Source organism: Mauremys reevesii, unplaced genomic scaffold, assembly GCF_016161935.1.
Source record: "Mauremys reevesii isolate NIE-2019 unplaced genomic scaffold, ASM1616193v1 Contig32, whole genome shotgun sequence".
Taxonomy (NCBI): Eukaryota; Metazoa; Chordata; order Testudines; family Geoemydidae; genus Mauremys; species Mauremys reevesii.
Genome location: NW_024100843.1, coordinates 15,879 through 37,194, shown reverse-complemented (window position 1 = coordinate 37,194; position 21,316 = coordinate 15,879). Strand labels below are relative to the sequence as shown.

Genomic DNA, 21,316 nt, shown 5'->3' with positions numbered 1-21,316 from the left:
GGACAATGTGAACTGCTCTGGAACTGAATCCAGTCTGTGGGCCTGTCCTTCCAGGGGATGGGGTCAACATAACTGTGGACACGCCAATGATGCAGGAGTTATCTGCTCAGGTGAGTTGTGCAAGTGCTCTATTTTAACCCAAACAATAGAGCAGGGGTTGGCAACCTTTCAGAAGTGGTGTGCTGAGTCTTCATTTTTTCACTCTAATTTAAGATTTTGCATGCCAGTGATACATTTTAATATTTTTAGAAGGTCTCTTTCTATAAGTCTATAGTATATAACTAAACTGTTGTATATAAAGTAAATAAGGTTTTTAAAATATTTAAGAAGCTTCATTTAAAATTCAATTAAAATGCAGAGCCCCCTGACCGGTGGCCAGGACCCACAGTGTGAGTGCTACTGAAAATCAGCTCGCATGTTGCCTTCGGCACACGTGCCATAGGTTGCCTACCCCTGCAATAGAGTATTGATAGAGGTGAATTTAACTAATAGAATTTTATTTAAATAAATAAAATATAAACCATAACATAAAATTAAAAACATATAAATTATATTATAAATATTTAAATAAAGAAAATAAAATGCAGCAATAAAATGAAAGAGTATGATAAAGGATAATTCCCATGTGGGATTCATGATTTTTTCTGGCATTCAATCCTGTGGAATGATAACTAACCTTGCGACTCCTGAGGGAGGAATTCAAATTGATATTTGGCTCAGAAGTGACTCTTTCTTTAATCCCCACTGTTCATGCCACAGATTTTACTATCAATGGCAATTTCTGTGCAAGACAGACACTGGACTAAAGCATTATGATGGCTGAGAGGTTAAATAGCAGGAGTCCTGCCAGTCTAGACAGATGTGTTAATAGAACATAGAGAGCAATAAGTTAATCAATACCTATCCACATCCTAGTTGTACTATATTTATCCTTTGCACATGCTGAGCATCAGGCTAGCAACAATGACACAGTGCCTGACTATTTATGAGAGTCAGGGTAGGAATATCAAAGTCACAGGTTTTGTCAAGGAAACCATAGCCATGTGTGGCAAATTGCCAGCACTATTATGATGGGTCTCACGCTTTCTCTTCTTTGCGAGGGGTTCAGGGCATCATTTCTTGCCCCTGAATTGGAATATTAATTGCCCCACTAGTGTCCTTCAGGAGGGGAGTGGAGAGGGAGGGACCTGGGCCCGCCCTCTACTCCAGGTCCCAGCCCAGGGGCCCTGAGGACAGTGGTGAACCACTTGAACTGGCGGTTCCTTCCCCTGGGCTACTTCCCTTTCCTGCCCTTCAGCTTGTGGGAGGCTTCCTGCCCTCCCTCTCTACAAGCCAGGTGCCCCTTGCCTAGGATCTTGGACTTCTTAGCCCACCGCAGCACTCCTCCAAACTTTCCTCTGCTTCTCTTCAAACTGTTCTCTGCTCCAACACCAATCTTCTCTGCTCCAACACCTTCAAACTGTTCTCTGTTCCAATACCAGTCCTTTCTGCTCCAACTCCCACACTGTCTGATTGAAGTAGGGGGGTTTTATCATGTGACTGACTGCAGGTGCTCTAATTGGCTTCAGGTGCTCTAACTGGCTTCAAGTATCAGAGGGGTAGCCGTGTTAGTCTGGTTCTGTAGAAGCAGCAAAGAATCCTGTGGCACCTTATAGACTAACAGATGTTTTGTAGCATGAGCTTTCGTGGGTGAATACCCACTTCTTCGGATGCAAGTGGGTATTCACCCACGAAAGCTCATGCTGCAAAACGTCTGTTAGTCTATAAGGTGCCACAGGATTCTTTGCTGCTTCTAACTGGCTTCAGGTACTCTAGTAAATCTATAGCAAACTTTCTTCCCCTTACAGGGAATAAGGCTCCCTTCTAAGCCTCTCCTGCTGCCCTCTGGCCATGCTGTATCACACATGACAAATAAACACCCTCCTAAGTCTAAATAAAGAACAGGTCCTGAGACAAAACTATGACATATGATGGAGGTGAGATCCTGTGTAATATTCTGTGTTACCTCCAAGTCAGAGAAAATACAGTCAAGAATTGCTAAGGATGTCAGCATTATTTTCTTAGGACTAGTCTACACTTACCTGCTGGGTCAACGCGGTGAGTTCAACTTCTCGGAGTTCGAACTATCGCGTCTAATCTGGACGCGATAGTTCGAACTCCGGAAGCGCTCCCGTCGACTCCGGTACTCCACCACTGCAAACGGCGGTGGCGGAGTCGACCTTGGAGCCACGGAGTTCGGTTCCGCGGCGTCTGGACAGGTGAGTACTTCGAACTAGGGTACTTCAAATTCAGCTACGCTATTCACGTAGCTGAATTTGCGTACCCTAGTTCGACCCCCGTTCTTAGTGTAGACCTGGCCATAGTGGTTGAATTTCTGGAACATCCTCATTTTTCAACAGTAATAGAATATATTAATAGCTGAAATTTATTTTTACAGGGAGCAAGCAAGTCAGACTCATAAATGGAGCGGACCATTGTGAAGGGAGAGTGGAAGTAAATTATAGAGGCACCTGGGGGACAATCTGTGATGATTCCTGGGACCTATCAGAAGCCAATGTTGTTTGCAAACACCTGGGATGTGGGCATTCCATCAATGTAACTGCTGCTCATTATGGGGAAGGATCAGGGCAGATCTGGCTGGATGAATTGAACTGCTCTGGAAATGAATCCTATCTCTGGGCATGTTCTTCCAGAGGATGGGGCCAGCACAACTGTGGACACAAAGAAGATGCAGGAGTTCTCTGTTCAGGTCCGTTCTGCAAATGCTCTGTTTAACCTGATTAATCAGGAATTAATATACATTAATGTTAACAAACCCAAAAGCAACAATATGAGACGGCTGCTGGTAATGGTAAAGGAGAATCTCCCTACTGGTCACAATTCTTGAAAACTTGTCATTCAGATCCTGAGAGTAGTGTTCAAATCCAGGTTTGACTCAGAAGTGAGGAGTCTGGTGACTCTTTCACCAGACTCTCCACTGATCAAAACTACAGATTTCACCACTTAATTCTGCACAACGGCCAATTTCTGCCCAGGAGACGCAAGGGGCTAGAACAGCATTGGGTGCTATAGATCAGGACTGAAGTGCACTGATAGAAATGTCTGGTAACGTTAGACTGGAATAGTGTGGTGTGGTCCAGGTTTGGAATGAGGAATGCTAGCAGACCTCAGGTGTAGAGAAGAGAAACTCATTAGGGCCAGATTTCCAAAGGCATTTAGGAGCCTAAAGAGGGAGATAGACACCTAGAGATGCTTTTGAAAATCCCACTCGGCACCTGTCTGCATTTTAGGTGCCTACTTGCCTTCTTCAAGTCTGGCTTTTGATGCCTTTGCATGGTTTTTTCCCCTGTTTTAATCCTCCATAGTATAGAGGTAGAATTTATCAGATTGATAAAATAAATACCCCAAGTACTTCTACCTTGTGAAGATGGTGATCTATTTGAAAAAGCTGCATGTGCAACCAATAATAGCTCTAGGAGTTGCAGAAGAGGTTAGAGTTAACTTTAATTTAATGGTCATATTCTTGAAACATGCAAAGAGTCATGTGATCATTTGCATGTTTCAAGAATATTGCCATTACATTCAGCTTTGCGAACAGGGGCTGCTAACAGGGAGTTTCGCAAGGGAGTTTGGAAGGGGAGTGGGAAGGGGGCAAGGGCCCCTTGCTGTTGTTTCCATTTTAAAACCTATAAACTAAACTTCAGTCAAAACTTCTTGCTTTAAACAACCCCTTCATTAACTAGGAGACAATGCAGGCAGAAGCCCAGCAGCAGAGTGGGGGCTATCCAGTTTTTTGCGCTGAGTGTTGCATGTATGGATTACCTGCCCTGTGGGCGGGTGGCGTGTGTGTGCATTTGGTGCAAGGAGCTCCTGGCCCTCAGAGACCATGTACGGGCTTTGGAGGCCAGGGTGGCGGAACTGGAGGAGCTAAGAGAGGCTGAGAGGTATGTTGATGAGGCTTTCTGGGAGACTGTAGAATGTCCCACCTCTGGTCAGACAGCCCCTGCGCTGTTGAGGAGGAAGAAAGGCCCAGGGAAGCAGAGCAGTCAATGGGAGCAGAGGGAAACCTTCCCGTAGTTGGGACCCTCCTTCCAGATGGTGCTGGGGTTGCCTCTCGCACTGAGGTTGCCTCTGCGGGGGAGGGAACTCCAGTTTCTAAGAAAAGGCAGGTGTTAGTAATGGGAGATTCGATTATTAGAAATGTAGATAGCTGGGTCTGTGATGACCGGGAGAACCGTATGGTGACTTGCCTGCCTGGTGCGATGGTTGCGGATCTCTCAAGACATCTACACAGACTTATGTGTAGTGCTGGGGAGAAGCCAGTGGTCATGGTACATGTAGGTACCAATGACATAGGGAAGGGTAGGAGGGACTTCCTGGAGGCCAAATTTAGGCTGCTAGGAAAGAAACTGAAATCCAGGACCTCTACTATGGCATTCTCAAAAATGCTCCCAGTTCCACACACAGGGCCAGGTAGGTAGGCAGAGCTTCAGAGTCTCAATGTGTGGATGAGATGATGGTGTAGAGAGGAGGGGTTTAGATTCATTAGGAACTGGGGAAACTTTTGGGATGGGGGGAGCCTATACAGGAGAGATGGGCTCCACCTAAACCAAAGTGGAACCAGACTCCTGGCACTAAACATTAAAAAGGTTGTAGAGCAGTTTTTAAACTAGGAGATGGGGGAAAGCTGACTGCTGCAGAGTAGCATGTGGATCGGACAGAGACTTCTCTTAAAGGACAGTCTATTGATAGAGATTCTCTAGGTTATAATCAGGAACAGAGGATGGAAGAGGATAATGTAAGGGCCAGATCAGATGAGAAACATTCACATAAAAAGGTATCTGACACATCAGAAAAGGGCAGACAATTAAACAGGGACAAGTTTTTAAAGTGCTTGTACACAAATGCTAGAAGTCTAAATAATAAGATGGGTGAACTAGAGTGCTTCGTGATAAAGGAGGATATTGATATAATAGGCATCACAGAAACCTGGTGGACTGAGGACAATCAATGGGACACAATCATTCCGGGGTATAAAATATATCGGAAGGACAGAACAGGTCGTGTGGGGGGCGGGCGGGGGAGTGGCACTATATGTAAAAGAAAATGTAGAATCAAATGAAGTAAAAATCTTAAGTGAATCCACATGTTCCATAGAATCTCTAAGGATAGTACTTTCATGCTCTAATAAGAATATAACATTAGGGATCTATTATCGACCATCTGACCAGGACAGTAATAGTGACGATGAAATGCTCAGGGAAATTAGAAAGGCTATCAAAATTAAGAACTCAATAATAGTGGGGGATTTCAATTATCCCCATATTGACTGGGAACATGTCACCTCAGGACAAAATGCAGAGACAAAATTTCTCGATACTTTAAATGACTGCTTCATGGAGCAGCTGGTACGGGAACCCACAACGGGAGAGGCAACTCTAGATTTAATCCTGAGTGGAGCGCAGAAGCTGGTCCAAGAGGTAACTATAACAGGAGCGCTTGGAAATAATGCCAATAATATAATAACATTTAACATCCCAGTGGTGGGAAGAACATCTCAACAGCCCAACACTGTGGCATTTAATTTCAAAAGGGGGAACTATGCAAAAATGAGGGCTTTAGTTAAACAGAAATTAAAAGGTACAGTGACTAAAGTGAAATCCCTGCAAGCTGCATGGGCGCTTTTTAAAGATACCATAAGAGGCCCAACTTAAATGTACACCGCAAATTAAGAAACACAGTAAAAGAACTATAAAAGACCCACAGTGGCTTAACAACCATGTGAAAGAAGCAGTGAGAGATAAGACTTCCTTTAAAAAGTGGAAGTCAAATCCTAGCGAGGTAAATAGAAAGGAGTATAAACACTGCCAAATTAAGTGTAAAAATGTAATAAGAAAAGCCAAAGAGGAGTTTGAAGAACAGCTAGCCAAACTCCAAAGGTAATAATGAATTGTTTTTAAGTAAATCAGAAGCAGGAAGCCTGCTAAACAACCAGTGGGGCCCCTTGATGTTAGAGATAGAAAAGGAGCACTTAAAGATGATAAAGTCATTGCGGAGAAACTAAATGGATTTCTTATGTTCTTAATTAAATTTGGAAAATCTAGCTGCCTGTTAGGAAATTCCAGAATTAAGGTGGATGGTGCAAACTTTCTGATGCCTTCTTATGCATATGCATTATGATGCTCTTTTGTTATATAATCCCATAATACTTTTTCTTCTGGAACTTTTCTCCTTCCAGGCAGAGGATGAGGTTGCTGCTTGGTATTTCTCTTTATACTCAATGTTCAGTGGTCTCCCCGGCCATATTTATTGCAAACCAACAAAACACTCCTCTGAATACAGTATTATCAAATCTGTCAGGAACTTTTCTATGGCACTCACTGCTTTAGTATCTGAATGTCTGACACATTTTAAGAAATTAATCTTCACCAGGGCTAGGATGGGGTGTAGTCGGGTGGGGCCTGTGTCCCTCCACCCTCAGCCTCCCCATCCCGGGGCTGGCAGTGCTCCCGTTCCTTAGGCCAAGGGTCCTGCTTTGGTGCTCACCCTGCCTGAGTTCTAACTGTTTGCCATCCCACCCTGCTTGAGGGTCTGGACTTACAGACTGCTACAGCTCTGCCTTGAATATGGGCCAGAGCCCTAACTTCCTGTGGCTCTACCCGACCTGGAGGGAGTCAGAGTTCCTGTGTAGACTGTTCGTAGCTGTCTGCCCAGCCAGGTGGCTGTGGGCTAAAGACTGTTGGGCTTCACCCTGCCTCAGGAGCTGGAGCTCTCCCCTATAAAACTGTTACCTGCGGCCTGCCAGTGGTGAGGCAGTGGGGCCTCCCTCCAGGCCAATCAGAGGGGGGGCAGGAGGCCCATCTGGCCTGGGCTTCAAGCTCAAAGGGGCCTCAAATTTAGACACTTGTTATTTTTTTGGCATTTCACAACTTGTTTTCCCTCAGTAATTGGTGCATTTGCACAGAAAAAGGCTAGAAAAGCATTTGTTAAATAAAAAAAAATCCAAATTAAGTCTCACTCCTTTTTTGGTGCCTTATTTTGTTTCCATGTGTTGTCATTTTTTATTTTTTATTATGGTTAAGGGCCTCAAAAGCTGGAAGTGGCCCGGGCCTCTCTGGACCTCTGAGAGGACCTGCCTCCCTCCCAACTTGTCTGTGAGGGACCATGACAGAGATCAAGACCAACATTTGCAAACTGTTCAATGCCCACACATTTTAGGGGGTTGAATAATTCAAACATCTAGGCCTTAATTTCTCAAAGGCACTGAACACTTGTTTGTACCTGACGCACCTCTCTCTGCTTTCCTTGCCCTTCCCAATATTTGTCTGTATCATCTGTTTTGATTATAAACTCTTCAGAGCAGACACCACCTGTTACTATATTTTTGTTTAGTGCCTAGAACAATAAAGCCCTAATCTCTGTTGTCTACAGTAATAACAGTATCACCAACTCTTGGGTGGTTGTTTTTTCTGCAAGGGACAAGATTTCAGAATGGGCTGGAGCTAGTTTGTGAAGACACAAGAAGCTCCAGTCCTTTATGCATGAACCAAACGACTGTCCTTTCTGTCTCTGTAGCCTCCTGCTTGTCCACATCACACCTTCCAATTTCTGCAGGAAATCAGACAGGGATCCTGCAGACAACAGCCTCCTTCACTACATAATCCTGACTCATTCCCTGAACACTATCTATCCTGTGCACTGAATGAGGCAGAAGTCCTGGTGAAATAATAGCATGTGATCGTGTAATTAAAGACAGCATCTTAATGCATATGCATAAGAGGGCAAATTAAGTCTGGCATTTCCTAAATTTTGAATGATTGTCTTTGGAACTTTAATAATGGTCTTTTAACATACTTTGTGTGCTTGTATGTGTAATATAAAAATTATTTGCAAATATGCCATTCAGTTCATTAGATATTTTGTGTAAAATGTCACAGAGGAGCTGCATAAGTGTTGGAAGCTATTCCTATTATTCTGTCTATTTCCCATCACTCCAGAGCACAGTTCATTCTGAATTGTTCAGCATGTTGGTATGGGGAGTCAGTGTGACGAGACAGCTAAAGCCTCTATGATATGTGGGGAAGCAAGCATGGTGTGCCGGCAGCTCCAGTGTGGAGATGTGATAAGACTAAAGCTGGTTGTCTGTTGAGGCAAAATAGTTGAAAAGCCATAATATTAGATTTTTAAAAAGGGAAAAACCATGGCACATAATATTATAATAATTAGTAAGGTTTTTGTCATCCAAAAAAATTAAGATTTTTTTTTAAACTTTACAAGAAGAAATATGAAACTGTTTTATGATACTTAAACAGCTTAATACCATTTGGAAACACTTATTCCACTGTTCTGGACATATAAAGAAACAATTTTGTAAAAATTCATGGAGGACTCTTGCTCAATGGCAGATTCCCAGAATCACAAAGGTCATGACAGTATAGGAGGGGGAAAATATTTAAATGTCATAAATTTCTGTCACAGAACCCATGGGCATGAAGTACACCTTACTTATAAACCCTCAAATCTAAATGAGGAACAACAAAGCTTTTGACATTTGGAAATATATAGTGTGTTTAGGACATAGCTCCTTTGATGCACTTCAAAATCTCCATTCCTGAGGGAGCACCACCAAGAATTACCATGGATGTCAGCTTGATTAATTGTTTTATTTCTGATAATGTGAAAACACTGACTTCTTGTTCAATAGCAATATGACGTATTAACAGCAGAGATTTATCCCTACAGGAAGCAAGCAGCTCAGACTGGTGAATGGGGCAGATCGCTGCTCTGGGAGAGTGGAAATCTATAATGATGGCATGTGGGGAACAGTCTGTGATGATTTCTGGGACCTATCAGATTCCAATGTTGTTTGCAAACAGCTTGGATGTGGACGCACTCTTCTTTCAAATCTCTCTGGACATTATGGGGAAGGATCAGGGAAGATCTGGCTAGATGATCTGAATTGTTCTGGGAATGAATCCAAGCTCTGGGAATGTCCTTCCAGAGGATGGGATCAACATAACTGTCATCACTATGAAGACGTAGGAATTCTCGGCTCAGGTGTGGACAATGAATTCTCTATTGACCCTGATTAACAGGAAAATAAATCATAGATTCCAAGGCCAGAAAGGACCATTGTGATCTCTAGACTGACCACTAATTTAAAAAAAGGACATAAGACTTCCTAAAATAACTCCTAGAACGTATCTTTTAGAAGAACATGCAATCTTGATTTAAACATTGAAAGTGATGGAGAATCCACCATGACTGTTGTTATTTTTTTGCAAAGGCTAAATTCCCTCCCTGGTAAAAAGTTATACCTTATTTCCATTGTGAATTTGTCTAGCTTCAGCTTCCAGCCATTGGATCATGTTATACCTTTTGTCTGCTAGACTGAAGAACCCATTATCAAAAATTTGTTCCCCATGTTGGCACTTACAGACTGTGGTCATCACCTCGTAACCTTTTCTTTGTTAGACTCAAGGAGGTCAATCTATTTAGTTTATCAGTAGAGGCATATTCTCCAGTTCTTTAATTGTTCTTGTGGCTCTTCTTTGAACTATTCATTTTATCAGCATCTTTCTTTAATTGTAGACACCAGAACTGGACATAGTATTCCAGCTGCTGTCACTCCAGTGCCAAATATAGTGGTAAAATAACCTCTCTAATCCTACATGAGATTCCTCTGTTTATCCATCCAAGGATGGCATTAGTCCTTTTGGCCCCAGTGTTGCACTGGGAGCTCATGTTCAATTTATCCATTACTACCTCCAAATCTTTGTCAGAGTCGCTGCTTCCAAGGACAGAGTCTCCCATCCTATAAGTAAGGCCTACAATATTTGTTCCTAGATATATACATTTAGCCTTATTAAAACACACATTGCTTGCTTGCACCCAGCTTACCAAGAGATCCAGATTGGTCTGTATCAGTGACCTGTCTTCTTCATTATTAACCACTCCCACAATCTTTGCGTCATCTGCACACTTTATATTTTCTTCCATGTAATTGATACAAATGTTGAAATATCCTAGTGCCAAAAACTGATCCCTGCGGGACACCACTAAAACTACACCTACTGGATGAGGATTTCCCATTCATAATTACTAGGTCTGTCGATTAATCACAGTTAACTCATGTGATTAACTCAAAAAAATTAATTTTGATTATTTTTTTTAATCTCCCATTGATATCTCATCATGACAAGAATAGCACCAGAGAGCAAAGCTAACTTATCAAGGACTTTAGATACTATGGTCAAAAGTGGATGCCTAAAATTAAAGTCCATATTTAGGCTTTTACTAGCCACTGACATATTTCCATCCATCACTTTCACATGGGAGCAGGATGGCGGCTGTAATTAAAGGACTGCCTGGAGGTTCCCAAGATATAGTTTCCATTTCCAGCTTTGCTATAGGTTTTCTATTCACCTTGGACAAATAACTTAGGTCGAAGTTTCTAAATATATTTAGGTGTTGCTTTGCTCCGTGTTGCAATGCTTAACTGAGTAGGGAGCCTAAGACTCATTTTCAAAAGTGACTTGGGCACTTAGATCTTCAAAGCTATTTAGACCCTAACTCACAATGAAATCAGTAGGAGTTTGGCACCTAAATACCTCTGAGGATCTGGCTCTTAGGCGCTCAAGTGCCATTTGACTCCTAAATGTCTGTCACTTTTGATCTGGATCTTAATCTATCTTTGCCTCAGTTCCCCATATGTAAAATGGGAATATTAATACTTTCCCCCACCCTTTGTCTGTCTTGTCTATCTAGATTGCAAGATCTTCAGGACAGGGACTGTCTCTTACTGTGTGTTTAGCACGTATCTAGCATTATGGAGCCTCAATCTTGATTGGAGCCCCAAAGCAGTACTGTAATGCAAATAAATAAAATAATAATAATAATAATGATAATAATAAATAAATAATAACTAAAAAGTAGCTTGGTTTTAAAAAAATGCTGCACGGCTTACACTGAAAGACTTTTCCTTACAGGAAGCCAACAGGTCAGACTGGTGAATGGGATCGATCACTGTGCAGGGAGAGTGGAGATTTCTTACAATGGCACCTGGGGGACAGTCTGTGATGATTCCTGGGACCTATCAGATGCCAGTATCGTTTGCAAACAACTGAGTTGTGAACACGCCATCAGTGCAACTGCCTCTGCTCATTATGGGCAAGGATCAGGGCAGATCTGGCTGGATGAGTTGAAATGCTCTGGAACCGAATCCACTCTCTCAGAATGTCCTTCCGAGGGTTGGGGGCAGCATAACTGTGGGCATCATGAAGATGCAGGAGTGCTCTGTTCAGGTCTGTTCTGTGAACACTCTGCTCAACTGATAAACAAGGAATTAATATGAGGGATGAATGTTAGAAAATGGAGATTGAAAATCAGAAGGCAGTTGAGTGTGACGGAGAAAAATCTCTCTGCTGGTCATGAGTCTTTCTGGCATTTAGTCCGGCAAAATTATAAATAGTCTTTCTCCTCCTAAGAGCAGAGTTAGATCCATCCCCTTGACGGTAGGGCTTTGTGGGATGGGGACACACCTTCCCCCAAATTGTGTGAAGCCCAAAATTTTTCATGTCATCATGATATTACCTATAACAGGGCCAAAATCCTACTATATGTCACAGTTGGCCACACTGTATTTTGCAACCTAACTAATGTTTTAAACTCAGACTGTTGAACAGGGAAATTAAAACTGGGAATGGAGCTGAGACTGGGGCAAGGATACCTCTGGGACACTAATGATGACATAGCACTGAGCTGTCAGCTACAGTATGGAAATGCAGAGAAAACCTGCAACCAAGCCCTGTTGTCTCTAAAGGCAAAAAACAGAAAAGTCATAATTTTAACTTGAAGAAAGAAAAGTCCCAGGACACATTAAGTTATTTGTCACAAGAAATATTATGAGAAATTTAATATTCTTTATTTTACAAGACACATAATTTGAAACCAACTAATATTTATTTAATATTTTAAACCACTTAAAAACTCACAATCCACTATACTGAACACATAGGGACCCAAATTTGTAAAAATTCACAAAGGAGACTTGCTTACAAGCAGATAAACCAGAATAACAAGGAATATTAATTTGTGGGGGGATGGCGGGGTGGAGGGAATCAAACACCATTGACATCTGTTGTGACCATGACAAACATAAAATTCCACTCATAACCCCATCAAGTCTGAATGTGCATTTCACTACCCTATGCAGTTGCAAAATACATTGTAAGTAGGAGATGATACCCACCAGATGCTGCAATACCTCCAGATCATATATTCACTGTCATAAATTGCTGAGGTTGTCTTTGTAGCTCAGATGTTTTCTGAAATTTTACAAAAATCCTGTTCTTTGATAGCATCCGGAATTTCTCCCTACAGGAAGCAAACAGATCAGACAGGTGAATGGAGCAGATCGATGTGCTGGGAGAGTGGAAATTTATTACAATGACACCTGGGGGACAGTCTGTGATGATTCCTGGGACACATTAGATGCCGATGTTGTTTGCCAAGAATTGGGATGTGGACTCGCCATCAATGCACCTGGCTCAGCTCATTATGGGAAAGGATCAGGGCAGATCTGGCTGGATGATGTGAGTTGCTCTGGGAGTGAATCCTATCTTCGGGACTGTTCCTCCAGTGGATGGGGTCAGCACAACTGTGGGCACAGTGAAGACGCTGGAGTTCTCTGCTCAGGTCTGTTCTGTGAATGCTCTATTGAATTTGATTAACAGAATTAAGATAAGAGACGAATATTAACTAAACAAGATGCAATAAAAGGAGAAGGTAGCTGAGTATGATGGAAAAGAATCTATCTCCCTGATGGACCCAGAATTCTTTCTCACATTTGTTTCTACTAAAATTCCTTGTTTCTGTCCCAAACAGCACAATTAAGTTGGGATAGAATTTTGTCCTTAGTGTTATCACCAGATTTCTCCAACTCACAGCCTCTTTCTGCTCCAAATCATTTGTGGTCTGAGGTTATGAATTAATAATTTAAAATATACTAAGTACATCAGGCTTGGTACTAACCTATGAGGCAGCACAGTATTCATGTATTTTGAGATGCAGCCCTTACTATGATTCTTTGCTTTTTTAGCCCTCGACTTTGTACCATTACAAAACTTTTTCTCTTACTTTGTGGTTATTTTCCGTAATAATTTTTCTGAGGTTTTTTTCAAAGATTTTGAAAAATACAAGTAAATTACATCTCTCCACTTTTACCTGCTCTTTTAGTGATATGTCAGAGCAGCATGTTTTTCCATAAAAAAATGCCTATTCAACTATATGTACTTTATTTTAGCCATATTGTCGTCACACCGGCCTATATTTAATTAGTCTAACAAGCATCGTAACATGTTCCTGCTGAAATACGGATATAAATTACAACAGTTTTCTAGTACTGTCAAAATGCTCAATATCTGGAGGGAAGAATTGCAATCTGCTAAAGAATGCAATAATAAAGTAATGCTATCACGTAATCTAACCTATGACAATTTCCCTCTTGGCCAGCACACTGACAATTGAATTACAGAACGAAACACAGAAGCTGCTACAGCGTGAGGTAAAGCTGTCAAGCTTAGGCTGTAACAGACTCATGTCCTCTGTGGATCAGGCACATAGAGGGGGCTGTAACACACTCACCAATGAATTATTCTAATTCATCTCCTGCAGATTTAGAAGGAATGCTCATTACCCAGCAGTCAATATTCTAAGATCTCTTTTTTTTTACACATTAACAAATTATCCTGTACAGGACTCTGATCAATATTTTATTGTTCTGTTACTTTATTTTCAAGGGCTCGCTGACATTTTTCTCCATTCCATTCCTCAAAAGCTTTTAAATCCTATCTGCCCTACTTTACAGCTGGGTTATCTTCTTGGCACTGTGGCTACATGTACCAAACTCAGAATACTCAAATTTAGCTTCAAGGTGTTGAACTGATACAAAACTCATTTCTAATGTAGATTTAGGCATGGTGGCTGGTTCTGTAATTCTTGAGATTTAGAGTGAAATCCTCACCCCACTGAAATCAATGGGAGATTTGCCAACAAATGCAAGGGGGCCAGGACTTCACCTGTTAAATATTCATTTCAACTCCCTGCAGTGGCATGAGAGTGAGGGGGGATCTCTACGGGAACTAAAGTATAATGATTCTCATCCTTCTCAGAATCATTACTATCATGGATGCAATGGGAGTTTCTAACAAAACTGTACAACTGTAGCAACCCCTAGATTTAGGCAGCCTAACATTTTCCACTATAATTCATTCTTGCAATCTTTTTTTTTTTAGAAGGTCTGACACCTCCAATGTTTGCAGCAGGCTTGGCTATTTAGTAGGGGGTACTCCCTCAGTGTAGCAAAGTGTCTTTTCTTTGTCCTGTGTGTTGTGTATTTGGTTGTCATGGTTTTTGTTCCTATGGCAACTGAGTTAGATTATTAGGGGATAGCCCAGCCAGCTTTGGCCGGTTAGGTGAGCTCTGTGTCTGTAAATAAATGGTAGTTTTGTTAGCTGTCTGCTCTCTGGCCTCAAGTGATTTCTTCCTAAACCGGCTGCCCCCAAGGATATAACAAGTGGCGATGATAGATGGGATTCCGGTGCTGCTCCAGTAACAGAAGGAAGTAGAAGTCAAGGTAAAGAACAAACAAACAAAAACCCTGCTTGTTTGCACTGACTGTGAAAGTGAAACTAAAAATCATGGCTACTCTGACCAGGCCACTGGAACCTTTTGATGAGAATACAGAGCAGTGGCATGTGTATACTGAGCGTTTTGAGCTTTTTGTTATTGCAAATGACATTACAGAAGCGAAGAAGGTGTCAATATTCTTAAGTGTTGTAGGGGCTAAAACCTACTTCCTGCTACGCAGCTTACTACACCCTGTTAAGCCTGAGACTAAATCTTATAGTGATATTGTGGAAATCCTGGGGTCCCATTTTTCCCCAAAACCACTGGTAATTGCTGAAAGATATAGGTTCCACAAAAGAGACCAAAAAAAAGATGAAACCAGTGTACAATTTGTAGCAATTTTAAAAAAGCTAGCAGAACACTGTGAATTTAAGGAGATGTTAAATGATGCCCTGCGTGACAGCTTAGTGTGTGGCCTCTACAGTGAAGCTATACGGAAGCGCCTACTGACAGAGGATCAGCTTACATTACAGAAGGCTGTTGATATTGCTGTCTCCATGGAACTGGCTACAAGGGAGGCGCAATACATCGGTGCATCCCCTAGGGTGCAAAAAGTGTCACAAGAACTGACCCACAAAACGGTGCAGAGTCAAGAATGTTACCGCTGTGGTAAGCTGGGTCACCAGGCATCAGAATGCTGGTGTAAGGACCTGGTGTGTCAACACTGTGGCAAAAAGGGACACATTGAGTGTGCCTGTAAACAAAAGAAAAAGAGGCCTGTGGTCTGGCCAACAAAAAGAGGAACCCTGCATACCCTAGAGCAGACCCAGGATGATCAAGGTGACACCTCATCGCAAGAGGAAGTGCCACTGCATGTTTTATCTTTGGCAGTGGGTTCACATGAATACTGGGTAACCCCGTTATTGGATGGCAAACCTATACGCATGGAACTGGACACCGGTGCAGCCGTCTCACTGGTCTCCGAGACTGTGTATAAAGAAAAGCTATGGCATCTTCCGCTTAAGACAACAAAAACTGTTCTGAAGACGTATACGGGAGAAGCTGTGCCCATGTTGGGCACTATTGATGTTAAGGTGGAGCTCAATGGACAGGCGGCTAAATTGCCACTGTTTGTGGTGAGAGGTAACTACCCAGCCTTAATGGGTAGGTCTTGGCTTGGGAAGATTCAGCTGAACTGGGCAGAAGTGCACCGATGACTAAAGAAGAAACCAGTCTAACTCCTATTCTAAGGAAACATGCTGCTGTTTTTGGAGAGGATCTGGGAAGTATGAAGGGAATCACTGTGACATTGAACATTCAACCTGACAGTCCACCAAAATATCTGAAAGCCCGAATTGTGTCATATGCCATCAGGCCAAAAGTTGAAGCAGACCTGGAGCGCCTGGTCACCAATGGAGTCCTAATACCAGTTACCCATAGCCAATGGGCCACTCCTATCATTCCAATAGTGAAGAAAGATGGCTCTCTCCAGATTTGTGATGATTTTAAAGTCACTGTCAACCCAGTGTTGTGTGCAGAGCAATACCCGCTTCCCCGCATCAATGACCTCTTCGCAGGCCTGGCTGGGGGACAAAAATTCAGTAAGATTGATCTGAGTCAAGCATATTTACAGATGCACGTTGATGAAAAGTCCCAAGAGCTGTTGACTATTGTGACTCATAAGGGGCTTTATCGATACTGTCACCTACCCTTCGGAATAATGTCTGCTCCCGCCCTGTTCCAGAGGGCTATGGACCAGATCTTGTATGGCTTGCCCGGAGTTCAGTGCTGTCTGGATGATATCCTGGTCACTGGAAGGAATGAAGAGGATCACTTAAAGAATTTAGAGGCTACCCTACAAAGACTGGAAGAGTATGGCCTACGAGTTCACAAAGACAAGTGTGAATTCTTCCAGCCCTCTGTTGAATATTTGAGACACATCATTGATGCTGCGGGTCTTCATAAGGCCCCTGCAAAAGTTAAGGCTATTGTGGAGGCTCCCCCTCCTAGAAATGTAAGCCAGTTGCGCTCGTTTCTAGGACTACTGAACTATTATGGAAAGTTCATCTCACAGTTAGCCACACTGCTAAAACCACTTCACGAGCAACTTGGGCAGAACAAGTCCTGGAAGTGGACTGAAGCCTGTGATGTTGCTTTTAACAAAGCTGAGGATGCATTGCTAAATTCTGAAGTTCTAACGCACTTTGATACATCCTTACCCCTACAATTGGCCTGCGATGCCTCCCCTTATGGAGTGGGAGCAGTCGTGTCACACATTATGCCTTCGGGAGGAGAGACCTCTTGCTTTTGCTTCACGCACTCTAAGCAAAGCAGAAACTAACTACGCCCAAATCGAACGTGAGGCATTAGGAATTGTTTTTGGAATTCAGAAGTTTCATCAGTACCTGTTTGGGTGAAAGTTTACTCTTCTCACAGACCATCGACCTCTGACATCAATTTTTGGACCCTACACAGGCATTCCCCCATTAGCTGCTAGTCGTATGCAACGTTGGGCATTGTTACTTTCAGCACACACATATGAAATCAAATATCAGAAATCCACTCTGCACGGCAATGCAGATGGCCTCTCAAGGTTGCCTTTGCCGGTCAAACATCAAGATAGTGCCCAAAAGGAAATCTTCTACTTTGAACAGGTAGAGAATACACCCATCACTGCTACTCAGATAAAGAAGGCAACTTGCGTTGACCCAGTATTGTCCCAAGTTATGGACCTGGTGATGCATGGAAAATCTCGACAAACCTCTCTGGTCTCACCCGACCTTGTTACCTACATGTCCAGGAGGACGGAGTTATCGGTCCAATCTGGTTGTTTGTTGCGGGGGAGACGTGTCATTATTCACCACCACTGAGATCACAGATGTTAGAACAGCTACATTCCGGTCACTGTGGAATAGTGCGCATGAAGGAAATTGCACGAAGCTATTTTTGGTGGCCTGGCTTGGACTGTGCTATTGAAGAGAAGGCAAAATCTTGTATGTCATGTCAAGGTGTGAGGAATGCACTCCAGTTGGCACCCCTACACCCATGGGACTGGCCTGAAAACCTGTGGCAACATATTCACATTGACTTCACTGGCCCCCTTGAAGGAAGCATGTTCTTGGTGGCAGTAGATGCCCATTCTAAATGGCCAGAAGTCTCTGTAATGCAGTCCACTACTGCAGAGAGTACTATCCAAAAACTACGCGGACTCTTTAGTCGTTTTGGTCTGCCAGAACAACTTGTGAGCGGCAACGGACCGCAGTTCGTCTCTCAGGAGTTTCAAAATTTTATGAAGGCAAATGGGATACACCACATCACTTCAGCACCATATCATCCACCCACCAATGGATTAGCTGAAAGATTTGTGCAGACAATGAAACACGCTTTGAAATCAGCAAGGGGACAACACTCCATTCAAAAGCGTCTGGATACCTTCTTACTTTCCTACAGAAACACACCTCATGCTACGACCAAGGCATCTCCGGCCTTTCTAATTATGGGACGACAGCTGCGCACTTGCTTTGATCTGCTGAAACCTTCTGAACCCTGACAAATTGTGCAAGATCAGCAGCAAAATGAAGTTATCAGATGGGCACCCAGAGCAAAAGAGCGAACTTTTAGCCCGGGACAGCCAGTTTTGGCTCGGAATTATACTTCCAGAGCTAAATGGGTCCCTGCCATGATCATCACTCAAGCAGGACCTGTTTCCTACACCGTCCAGACTGCAGAGAATCTTACCTGGCGGCGACATGTAGATCAGCTGTTGCCAGGTCATGCCAGTCCTCAGGACACATCTGCAGTTGACGGGTCTGACTTCACCACTTCTGGTGAGACACCGAATCACGAATCACCTGTTCCTGACTGTTCTCCTCCATTACTGCTGGCAGCTGAGATACCCCTTTGCCCAGCATGAGCTGATACCACCTCCTCACCCGTTCGTGCTGCGGACCCTGAGCCCATGGTTCTTTCGGGTGCAACAACACCAGAAGTTCACCATAATCCACCTAGGGACAGAAGGCCTCCTCATCGGCTGGATCTTTAGCTAGGGTGAACCCACGGTTATGGGGCAAAATAATCCCCAGGGTTTAGCTGGGAATGGAGGCAGTCTACCTTCCTTCTCTAGTCTAGTGTGTGTTTTATTTAGGGGATGTTCTTATGGGGGGGAGGAATATGTTGTGTATTTGGTTGTCATGGTTTTTGTTCGTATGGCAACTGAGTTAGATTATTAGGGGATAGCCCAGCCAGCTTCGGCCCATTAGGTGAGCTCTGTGTCTGTAAATAAAATGGTAGTTTTGTTAGCTGTCTGCTCTCTGGCCTCAAGTGATTTCTTCCTAAACCGGCTGCCCCCAAGGATATAACACTGTGAAATTTCATCCAGATTTAGCTAAGCTGGTGAGTGTTGCAAGTCACCATTTCCTTTCTTGCCCTTGGGTTCTTCAGAAAAATGTCAGTCTTGAAGATTCCAAGGTTGGGCTCAGGCCGCTGCCAAAGCAGCAGCAGCAGCTACTGCATTTTGAGCTAGCAGAGCAACTGCAGCAGGAGCTGGTGGAAAGAGCTCAGCTCCCCCCACCCCCCACTGCCCAGCCCTTTTTCCTACTCCTTTCAACCCAACACAGGGTTCCCAACATACCATCCTTCCCCCCTCTGGGGCAACACATAGGCAGGAGGGGAGCTCCCCCAACTACTAGTATTGGTGAGAGAAAGTTGAGCCTGCCTTGTGCAATCCACTTGGATAGGTGCATTATAAAACAGTCTTTAATTTCCACAAGACCCCTGCCTCATTCAGTGCACATACTGGATGCATAAGGAAGCAAAAATAATGTGGAACAGGCAACCATAAACCAGGCATTTCCCAATTTTCAGGTGTTCAACTCTGTAACCTACCAATGTTTGTTTGTTTAACAAGTACTTGTAGGTAATACATATAGCCATTAATGTTATTCATTGAATTTCCCATGACTACAGAGCTCATTCTGATTTGCACAGAGTGCTGAAGGTAGAAAATCAGTGTTCTCGGAGCATGGAGATTTTCTTGCATGCTGTGAAGTAGAATTCTGGATAATAATCTGCATAACACTACTAATGCCAGTGCAGTGTGCAGGTATCTGTAGTGTAGAGATAGAGAGAAAGCTTATAACTGACTTTGTTATGGCAAAAGTTTCTAGCCATAATTTTAGTTAAAAAATAAAATCAGCACTCCATAGAATTTTAATTGTTTTTTAAAAATTAGGAATCATGAAAAGTGAAATAGTCTGTTTTCATGCAAAATTGATTTGAACCATTTAGTAATATTTAACTAGCAGCTTAACACAATTTTAAAAACTGACTCAAACATATTAATAATGTGGGACCTGTTGAAATCAATGTGATTCTTTCCATGAACTTCAATGGGCTTTGAACCCCTGTTAGGTCAATAAAAGGACACGAGTGTAAGATATGCAGAGGACTTTGCTCAATAGCCAGCTGGTGAGAGTGAAAAAACATAAATGTCACAAATTCTGAAAAAATATATAACCCTGCTTCTAATCAGTCCTAGGACTGACTGTGGAATGAATCATAGAATCATAGAATCTCAGAGTTGAAAGGGACCTCAGGAGGTATCTAGTCCAACCCCCTGCTCATAGCAGGACCAACCCCAACTAAATCATCCCATCCAGGGCTTTGTCAAGCCTGACCTTAAAGATCTCTAAGGAATGCGATTCCACCACCTCCCTAGGTAACACATTCCAGTTCCTCACCACCCTACTAGTGAAAAAGCTTTTCCTAATGTCCAACCTAAACCTCCCCCTCTGCAACTCGAGACCATTACTCCTTGTTCTCTCATCTTCTACCACTGAGAACAGTCTAGATCCATCCTCCTTGGAACCCCCTTTCAGGTAGTTGAAAGCAGCTATCAAATCCCCCCTCATTCTTCTCTTCTACAGGCTAAACAATCCCAGTTCCCTCAGCCTCTCCTCATAAGTCATGTGCTCCAGCCCCCTAATCATTTTTGTTGCCCTCCACTGGACTCTCTCCAATTTATCCACATCCTTCTTGTAGTGTGGGGCCCAAAACTGGACACAGTACTCCAGATGAGGCCTCACCAGTGCTGAATAGAGGGGAATGATCACATCCCTCGATCTGCTGGAAATGCCCCTACTTATACAACTCAAAATGCCATTAGCCTTCTTGGCAACAAGGGCACACTGCTGACTCATATTCAGCTTTTCGTCCACAGTAACCCCTAGGTCCTTTTCCGCAGAACTGCTGCCCAGCCATTCGGTCCCTAGTCTGTAGCAGTGCATGGGATTCTGCCGTCCCAAGTGCAGGACTCTGCACTTGTCCTTGTTGAACCTCATCATATTTCTTTTGGCCCAATCCTCTAATTTGTCTATGCCCCTCTGTATCCTATCCCTACCCTCCAGCGTATCAACCACTCCTCCCAGTTTAGTGTCATCTGCAAACTTGCTGAGGGTGCAGTCCACACCATCCTCCAGATTGTTAATGAAGATATTGAAGAAAACCGGCCCCAGCACCGACCCTTGGGGCACTCCACTTGATACCGGCTGCCAAGTAGACATGGAACCATTTATCACTACCCGTTGAGCCCGACCATCTAGCCAGTTTTCTATCCACTTTACCATCCATTCATCCAGCCCATACTTCTTTAACTTGCTGGCAAGAATACTGTGGGAGACTGTATCAAAAG

At 43.1% G+C, this 21,316-nt stretch overlaps 1 protein-coding gene across 1 annotated transcript; it reads left to right on the top strand.

The window, feature by feature from the left end:
* Positions 1 to 1,960: 1,960 nt before the first annotated feature.
* On the top strand, positions 1,961 to 12,696 carry LOC120393813 (deleted in malignant brain tumors 1 protein-like; the record flags this gene model as incomplete). Its single annotated transcript, XM_039518306.1, is given in 5 exon segments — positions 1,961 to 1,976; positions 2,438 to 2,753; positions 7,638 to 7,719; positions 11,000 to 11,312; positions 12,382 to 12,696. Coding segments are annotated over 5 exon segments (1,042 nt in total), but the record flags the coding sequence as incomplete, so codon positions are not given.
* Between the last annotated feature and the right edge of the window lie 8,620 nt (positions 12,697 to 21,316).